The following is a 9,831-nucleotide window of genomic DNA, read 5'->3' on the forward strand; positions in this document are numbered from 1 at the left end:
GCATGTAAATAGAACCTTAGACACCTTAAACCGCTCGTGTCTAGCTTGTCCTTAATATAGTTGTTTCAGGTGCTCAACCATATCATGTGCATCCATATTCTCATGTTCCTTCTGAAGCTCAGAGTTCATGGTGGTAAGCATTAGACATGATACATTCAATGCATCATCCTGATGTTTCTTGTAAGCATCTTTCTCTGCACGAGTGGCGGTAGTAGCGGGTGCTTCAAGAAGAGTTTGCTCTAGGACGTACAGTTTTCGTTCTTGCTTAAGGATAATACTCAAATTTCTGTACCAGTCTAGGAAATTAGCTCCGTTGAGCTTGTCCTTCTCAATTATATTTCGCAGTAAGAGAGTATTTATGTTTGATAACATGGTGATCTACAACAGTAAAATGCAGAAATAAGTATCATATTGAGATCATTTAATTAGGTATTTAATTAAATGATGCTCCCACTGAATTATAGAACTTTGGTAGAGGCTAGTCATGGAGGTAGGCAAACGCATTTTTGCTCACACTACTAGCTCTTAACCCAATAGCTACAAATTCATGTGGGATAAGATCCATATCATACCTCACCTTGAGTTAGCTTTGGCTAATCGTCCAAGACTTAGTATGATAGGTAGATAATATTTTACCTATTACATCTTTTGCAAGTTCCTAAACAAAGGGTAAAGATCCACATTACACATCATCTTCAGTTAACTTTGGCTAATCGCCCAAGATGTAGTATAATTGTTCTCTTACCCCAACCTTCCTAACTTTTGGGATATACCTCTAAGTTCTCTTCAATCTAATTGAGGTAACTTAGTTAAGTCTCACCCAAAGTTCGATAGTGGGACATCATAATTGCCCTCTTACACTCTACCAAGATAAAGTGTGTCACTTTGCTTTGGTAAACCCAACAACAAATGATCGAGATAGTAGTGAGTACCAAACTTTGGTAGGCATATCGAGTTGACTTAATTAAGATAAAATTATTATCTAACATGCATCACATACACACATAACATATATCAACATATAAGCTTAAACGTGACATGGTTATGACACATATACTACAATCCTCTCAAGCCAATGAGAAGATCAAATGGTCAACCTAGGGATAGCATCATTGGGTATTTGGGTATTGACTAATCTCTGAAGTAGTAAGCCAGCTTGCTAAACAACATACACCCATTCTGATGGATGTGTTCGCATAAAAAAGGATAGAATAAACACATCAAGTTTGTGTGATCATGCTTACCCAGTTGGCTAGTACACGAGGTTCCATCATTCTTTCTGTGCAGATGCAAGTAAAGAGGTACTTTTTTGGTGGCCCAAATTCTGATGTAGGTCTAAACTGGCAAGATTTAATGTTGTGCTTACTGCTTAGTGTGGATGCCTTTTTGAGTCATCAATCATGACCCACAAAATTTGCATTTTTTTCCTTAAACCAAATGTTCTCAGGTACTTATAGAGCATCTTATTTCATCAAGGTGGTGTATACACTTTGATAATGATTTTGCAGAACAGCTAGCATTTGATAAGCCATTGAAGGGACAAAAAATGGTCCTATCATACTAGAATCAAGGAATAGAATTTCAACATTCAGTTCAGATTGATCTCATGTAAATAATACAAACAAACATCAAAAGAAATCAACCTGGCATATTTTTCAAATATTCACATGTCATACCTCATCTTTTGTATGTTCCAACAAAAAATGAGATGGCAAGAGAAGTATTGTGTATGAACCTTAATAAACAATCCACAAAGGTCGATTCTGTATTCTCATAGGCAACCAGATCAAAATATAGCATTTGGGTATACAAGTTGAAGTATAGAGTATATTGCTAAGAAAGAAAAGTAGAATGATATTTTTTTATTTTTATAGCCATATTTACATAACTAAAAAAATTAGTCTCAAGGTCAAACTAGTAACTCACAGACTCTATGAAATCTTCACCAATGTCAACAAGAATGTCTTCAACTTCAGAATCCAACTTTTCTGAAGGATCAATCTGCAGAAAGGTTATTACAAAGTAAGTAGATGTGAATCATGTTAATAAGTCATAGCTATCGCAAACTAAAGGCTTTTGCAGCAGATAAGAGTTCCCCATGATTCTACTAAGGAGGCCCCTGTCAATAAATACTACAATCCAGAATACAACTGATGCAAAAGAAGGTACTCATTATGAGAGATGAAGGAAAAGGAGGGAAATCCCCAATAGTAAAAGCCATTGACCTAAATGTTGCCAGAATACCTGGTTAACCAACTCACGGATGCTTCTCTTGCTGAGAATTTGATTTCCAGATTCTGCAGCATCTGTATCGATAGCTGCATTGATAGCTGCTGACTGCACAGGATTAGTTTGCACCAATGTTGGCAGATTTGCCTTACTAGAGGCTGGTCTAAGCGGCCTTGCAGCTGGTTGCAGTTGCTGTTGATTCCTCAACTGTAGGTTTTGCTGACTATAGTGCTCTTGTGGTTGGCGTGATGAAGCATGATGTTGGTGGAATTGTTGTGGCTGCTGATGTGACTGTTGCATTTGCTGTGGCATTTGTTGATGCTGTTTGTGTTGTTGAAGCTGTTGTTGTTGCTGCTGCTGCGGTGCTACCATTTGCTGAGACGTTATAGAGTTAGGCAGGTTTGGTCTCTGCTGAATTGTTTGTTGTTTCATCTGGGGTCTGAATGATGATGAAGGTGCCAAGGTAGCAGGCATTTGCTTTCCTTGTGAGGATAATGGCTGTTGAGTTAGCGAGGGCATGGAACTTGAGGAAATGACAGAAGGACCCCTCATCAAAGTAGAACTTTGGAATTTCTGTACCAGAGTAAAATCTTAGGAAAAGAGAGCAGGTTGACAAGAGCATATAGTAAAGTAAAATACTTACAACTAACGATAAAATTTTACATAAGATGGAATCAAATGATAGTCAAACATATGAAAACTTATCCAGATCACGGCATATGATAATTATCCAACATTTGATATCACATATTTCTTCGTTGTAAATTATCACAAGCAATATGGTGATTTGGACAAACATTTTTCACTCCCCTGCGCAGATGGAGTTCAATCTAAACCATTGCTTAAGCCACAAAATCTGCCTAGGAGAAGTTAAGTACCTAAGAAGCAAAGGGTTGTCCTTGGCGAACAGACCCAACATAGGAACCCGCATAGGTGCTAGGCACTTGGCGCATGAGGTTTGTAATCAATTGTCTCACTCACTGACAAATCACAAAAGAAATGCTGACAATGTGATGACGACAACAACAACCCAACAAAACATTCCAACTCAAACAAAGGAATCCCTTGATTAAGAACAAATGGTACAAAAAGGTTATTGAGAAAGGGATGCCCAATGGATTCATTTGTTCGACTAAGTAAATTCTCCACCTACTTGATTAACTGAAAAGGCTGGCCCTCTAGATGTTGGTTGAACAAATCTCTGCTGTGGAGGGCCAGTAGCTCCAATTGGTCGAATCTGAGAACTAGTACTAAGAGAGCCAATCATTCCAATATTCTGAATCCCTTGAATTGGTTGCCTAACCTGAAAAGGTAATTGGGGTGAAAATCAGTATCCAGACAAAAATAGATACACTATTTTCTTGTACATAAAAGAAGCTAATTTAGATCAGAAGGACAAAATCTTCTCAGTAACCATCAATACGTCCAAAGGCACACAACTTGTCGAAACTGATAGCTGAATGTCATTGCATGATAAAATGGAAGGCAAACTCCTAGAATAAAGTGGAAGACAAAATGGAAAGTATACCTGGGCATTGGCATTTGGGGACTGCTCGGGCATGCGTGGCAACGCACTGAACGGCTGAGTGAAGGACGAAGAGGCACCGAACGTGGGATAGGATGCTGCGGAAGACTCCTGGGCCCTTATCTGAGGGCTATGAGCTGGGACCCCAATGGCGAGTCCGGCCCTTTGTGATGAAGCTGTTGGCACTGATGGCGAAGCAGAAACAGATGGAGCGGAGGAGGAGGTGGAGGAGGAAGTGGACGGAGTAGCAGAAGAAGGGAGCTGGTGGTCGAAGTGAGGGAAAGAGGATTGGGGGCGATTCCGAAGGACAGGCGGCCTCGGATGCTGCTGAATCGGCTGGTGTGATTGGGACGGAGGGATCGACTGAGATTGAGGCTGGGGAGGGTTTTGGGGGGTGGAAGAGGCGGCGATCGATGGAGGAGGGGCCGTAGAGGGTGGTGGCTGTGCAGGATTTGGAGAAGACGACAGGTTGGAGTGCGAAGCTTCACTAGGAGCAGATGCTGCTGCTGCAACTGGTGCCGGCTCCGACGAGGCGGCCGACGGCGGTGGATCCTCCATCACGGCCGATTAGTGCAAGCAACCTCGAGGTTTCGGACGCGGAAAGGTCATCTATCTCTCTGCGAGGGCGAAATTCCTTTTAACCCCTCAATCAATTACTTCCGACGTTTCAATTCAATTCGCCCTGTATTTATCGAATGTCTTTTATTTACAAACTTGTTACATGATTTTTCTTATTTACATGATTAAATGTATATTTGTATTTTTATTTTTTTTTTTCAATTGTTTTTCTAGGGCGGAGGTGCTCCTGTGAAGATTATTGATGTCGTTTGTGCACCTTTAGGACCAGGATCGTAGGAAGGAAGGTGAGGGGACAAGGTTTACACCTCGCGCATCGAGAAAGATATTATTCTCTATAGCGCATCATTGTCATTTTTTATTTATATGAATTTTTTACTTTGACGATTGAAATATGTTTATTTACATTTTTGGAGACAAATTCCAAATACCCAAATCACCATCACAAAAATTAAATCTAAATTGTCAACAAAAAAAAACAACCTATATCAACTACGAAATAGTTGGTATAATATATAAAAAAAATTAATTCAACTTGATAAAAAAATTATATAGAGAGCACTTTATATAAAATTTTTTTATCAATTTAATCAAAATTACTCAAACTTTGTCAAAATTATTTTAACATTGATGCAGCATAAATCTATCACATCATTTTAATGTTGTTGACGATGTCTTCTTCTCATGGCATCGTCCATAGTGAACCGATATTGTAGCTTCCTTTGATATATATAGAACCATATGAAACTTGAGTGTGAGTTTCCTTTGATTTGCGGTATTCATGTCATCTTAATCATAGAGACTTATACTTTGACATCTTAAGCAAACATCTCCGAGTATGTGTAGATCTAGGATGATTGGGTATAAATCAAAATGTTCAAAGGTATTTGAATAGCCCACAGAAGATTCATCGCTCATTGAAAAAGGAGATGTATATCCTGTGGTCATTTGTTAGGATTGTTATTGAAAATTTTTGACCAAAGCATCACATGTCAAGAGTATGGTACTCTTAGACACATGTACAAGTAACTTGAATTCATGAGACAAGAAAAATAAGTTTGGGCTAGGTGTGACGTAGTCAGCCTATTAAGGACTGACACACATAGATCATGTCCTGAACCAAGCGGATATAAGACGGTGAAAGGAATGAGATACGTTACATTATAACTGCTAAAAGGTTTAGAAATTGTTCTAGAATCAATCGTTGATTTTTCGATCAATTGGGAATCATGATGTACTATTAGGTGTTACTCATGATCATTCCACAATTAATGGTTAATTACGGATGACCAACATAACCAAGAATCTATTGGGTCACATGCACTACAAATTCTCCGAAGAACTTAAAACGAGTTTGAGAATTATATTCTCAGATCGAGAGAAATAAACTCTGGTTGGAACAGATAAAGATAAAATGATGAACTTTATCTTATGAAGATGAAATAAACAAAATTGGTTTGGTTCAAATTGGATGTCGTTTGATTATTGAACCAAACGATTTGATTTTGAACCAACTTGGTTTGATTCATAATGGACGAAAAATGCTATTCACCCCCTCTAGCGAACGCACCGGTCCCAACAAGTGGTATTAGAGTGAGATTCCTTTCGGATGAACTAACATTCAATCGAAAATCTCAAATGACATTTCAAGAGGGATACAACACTGCACGACCTCTCTACTTCGATGAGAACGACTTCGCATACTGGAAAGGTAGAATGGAATATTATTTGATGAATGATATTGAAAACTGGTTTAGTATTGTAGATGGCTTTGAGAAACCAAACGACGCCTCTGGAGCTCCTCTCCCTACAAAGGAATGGTCGAAGGATGTATGCAAGAAGGCTCAAGTAAATGCAAAAGCCACAACCATCTTGCAATGCGAGCTTTCCAAAGAACAACTGAGAAAGGTCGGACCATTCGACTCTGTCAAAGAGCTTTGGAAGAAGCTCATCGAACTAAATGAAGGTTCAAGCGAATCAAGACGAGTCAAGAGAGATCTCTTGGTAGGACAACTCCAAACCTTCACCATGAAGCCCAACGAGATGGTAAGCCAAATACATGGGCAATTCAAGAAGATCGTGAACCACTCTATGGGCATCAACCAAGAAAATGCATAGGTGAGAAAATTGACAATCGAGACTTAGAAAGGTATATACTTCAAGCTTTTCCCAGAACCACTCTATAGGGTCGATGCGTCTAAAGTGTCAAGGGATCTTTCCAGTGTTAAGTTGTGAATTTGAATTGCATGAATAAGCTAACTTGTCTACCAAAGAGAAAGGTATAACCTTGATTGTAGAAAAGAAGGAGAAGAAGAAAAAGAAGGAAAAGGAGGCTTCATCCGAGTCCGATCAAGAATCCTCGGATAGCAACGAGGAGATGTCGGCCAAAGAAGTAGCTCACTACGTCAAGAAAATGATGGGGAAATCAAGGAGATTCACAAGAAGAGACGTTAAGAAGATGTTCACATCACCATGAGGTAAAATTCAAAATTCAAGTTATAACCCTAATGTTATGTGATGGAAAAGTCTTGAAAAACTGTTCCGATGAATTCTTGTAGAACAAAAATTTTTCAGAAACGATTTCAAGTTGCCCTTATAGTTAATCAAACCAAGGTTTGATCAACGCATTTAAATCATTGGACTCTTGTGTTTGGTTTACAGGATCCGAGATAAAAGGAATAATTTAATTATAGCGGAAACATTAAATTATACCTCTTCTTTACGGGATGTCTAGAAGGAGTTGAAGATCTCTCGATCTTCTGCTGTATTCCTCTCCTCTTCTCGAACATTGTGTGGGCAACGATCTTTCGAGATGATTCCACCAAGTCTCTTTACTCCGATGGCAAGCAAGCAATGAACCAACCCTTCCTTTCTTTCTCTTTTGCTTCTCCTTCCTCCTTCTCCTTGGCCGCCGCCCTAAGGGGAAAATAGGACCAAGGGCGCCGACCCTAGAAGAGCTAGAAGAGGAGCCGGCCCTAAAGAGAATAAAAATAGAAGAGGAGGAGGAGGGAGGCCGACCCTTCACAAGGAGGGAAGGTATGTGGCCGGCCCTAGCACAAGGAGGGGAGAAAAATTCACTAAGAAGTTGTTATTTTCCCTTTGCAAGCCTCCTCTTTTATAGCTTAGCCATCTCACAAAATTTGGTATGATTATAATCAAATCAAATCTTCTTATCCAGATTTGATTAGAAAAATCATAACCAATTTTGTCTGCGGAAGAGATAAAATTATGATTCTAATCAAATCAAATCTCATCCAGATTTGATTAGAAAAATCATAATTAATTTTCTCTGCGGAAGAAAATTAATAATTTCGAACAGAAATTTTAATCAGAATTTCTTAACAGAATTTTTCTCCGAAAAAATAATTTCAGAAATTCTTAAAATTTCCTATCCAAAATTTCATATAATTTTCTTAGGTAGATACGAGGTTTTATCCAGAGGTTACAGCAGGGACCTAGAGGAGAAATTGGTTTTGGCCTCTTGATGGACTTGGACTTCCTGTGTTCTCCCTGAACACCTAACTTCAAGTCTATCAATAATAACTCATTCCACTAGAAAGTTATTATTACACTACTGCATCAATCCCATATTATAGTATGGGCTTCTTCTTACTATAAGTACATTAATCTCCTTGTGTTTAAGATATCGTATGTCCATTAATTAAATGAGTTACTGACAACTCAAATTTAATTAACTTCTGATTTTGAGAGTAGTACCACTCATCTTTTATTATCATGCGGATCTGAGTCTACTTACAGGGTTTACATGATAATCCTTTATGAGCTCCTCAAGGGGACATCATCAGCCTAGATTATAGGACACAGTTTCCTTCTATAATCAACAACACACCATGTACATAATACTACTTCTCAACTCATCGGGCCTTTTGATCTATCGCTCTAAATCTTACCCTTTGATGAATCAAGGAGCTATATACTAAGTATATGTGCTTGTTATTATATAGGGATTAAGAGCATGTACATTCATAGCAACAGAGGTTTAGTTCGATTATATAGTCAATATAAATCGAACAATCCTCAGATGGTCCTGCTCAATACACACTGAGTGTATTAGTGTAATTCTATAGTCAAGACAGACTAAAACCAAATTATACTACAACCAATCCAATGGTTTGTCCAATTCATCTTGGTTGTGAACGCTGTTTGTAATCTATAAGGAACTGATAACATGGTCTTCTGTGTGTGACTCCGCACACCATGTTTATTTACAATATAGATTAAATGGACACTTGCATAAAAATTAAATGCAAACATTGACCAAATGTGATTTTTATTTCAGAATGTTTATTTACATAGATAGCTAGAATTCTGGTATACATCCCAACATTACGTGTTATGAATTAAATAAGAAGGGACACATCAATCCGAATTGTCCGGAGTTGAAGAAGAGAGAGGAGAAGGAGAGAAAGAAGAAGGAAAAGAAGAAGAAGGAGGTGATGGTAGCCCAGGCCACTGTTGGTGCTGGGAGCACCAGCAGATCGAACCTGAGTTTTGATAATGGAATTAGGTTCAAGTTAAGTGTGTATGTTGGACTGATATATTCATCTAAGTGTGCAGGGAGCACAGGTTTGACTAAGTCCTAGTGGAAGTTAGGCACTGAAGTCTTGGCATAGTCAAAGCACCAAGTGAAGTCTGGGTTGGTCTGGAGGACCACGGCGCAGCAGAAGTCTGGGTTGATCTGGAGGACCAAGCTGCATTCCGGAAGTCAGCGCCTTTTTTCGGTTTGCCGCCATTTAGACTGGAGTCGACTCAGATGGACATTGGAGTCGACTCAGAGTCAACACTTATTCGGCTAACTCCACATCAGACTGGAGTTGACTCAGTTGGCGACCTGAGTCGACTCAGGCAGCGGATAACGAGAGAGAAGGAACAATTATCAGGCCACGTCGACTGGAGTTGACCCAGATACATAGTTGAGTCGACTCAGGTGCTATATATAAGGTAGGCACGAGCAGTAGCCGAGAGACAACCATTTTTCTCCATTCTTTCGACTTGCGTGTGCGAATTCTCTCGACGTCGGCGCCCTACACGACTTAGCTTATCCCGAAAGACGCCGCTTCGCCAAGTTCGCTATTGTGGGGAAGATTCAGATCTAATTTCGGTAACACAGTAATTAAATTCATTCTTTCAAATTGTACCAAATTTTTTTGTGGAAGATTTTTGTACTCGTTAAACTTGCTACCGTAAGGGGCAAGTTAATTAGTAGATTATCCGCAGTAAACGGTCAAGGACCATGGGCCTTGGAGTAGCAGCCTTGGGTTGTGAACCAAGTAAAAATAAACTGTCTACTTATTTTCTTTTATTTCTGTTACGATTTGCTTCCATGCGTACGCTAAATTATAAATTGAAAAGTGTGAAAAAGCATACACACGCTATTCACCCCCCCCTTTAGTGTGTGTTCTCGATCCTACAATTGGTATTAGAGCGGGGGTTCTTGAATCCAGTGCAACCACTGCTCAAGAAATTTTCAATTTTTTTCT

General features: G+C 39.1%; 2 protein-coding genes across 2 annotated transcripts; one reads left to right on the forward strand and one right to left on the reverse strand.

Annotated features, from left to right (window-relative positions):
• Positions 1-51: 51 nt before the first annotated feature.
• Positions 52-4,347, reverse strand: LOC141842883 (uncharacterized). The gene is made up of 5 exons (XM_074730864.1): positions 3,758-4,347; positions 3,383-3,532; positions 2,245-2,802; positions 1,927-2,001; positions 52-378 (listed from the first exon to the last, which is right to left on the reverse strand). The coding sequence occupies exons 1-5, from the start codon at positions 4,310-4,312 to the stop codon at positions 52-54; spliced, it is 1,665 nt and encodes a 554-aa protein (XP_074586965.1). The 5' UTR covers positions 4,313-4,347.
• A 1,621-nt stretch (positions 4,348-5,968) lies between these two features.
• On the forward strand, positions 5,969-6,448 carry LOC141842884 (uncharacterized). The gene is made up of 2 exons (XM_074730865.1): positions 5,969-6,041; positions 6,096-6,448. Exons 1-2 carry the CDS (start codon positions 5,969-5,971, stop codon positions 6,446-6,448), a joined length of 426 nt encoding a protein of 141 aa, XP_074586966.1.
• The last annotated feature ends 3,383 nt before the right edge of the window (positions 6,449-9,831 follow it).

This window comes from Curcuma longa, chromosome 12, assembly GCF_044706935.1.
Source record: "Curcuma longa cultivar G26 ecotype Majalengka, Jawa Barat chromosome 12, ITB_CL_G26_1.1, whole genome shotgun sequence".
Classification (NCBI taxonomy): Eukaryota; Viridiplantae; Streptophyta; class Magnoliopsida; order Zingiberales; family Zingiberaceae; genus Curcuma; species Curcuma longa.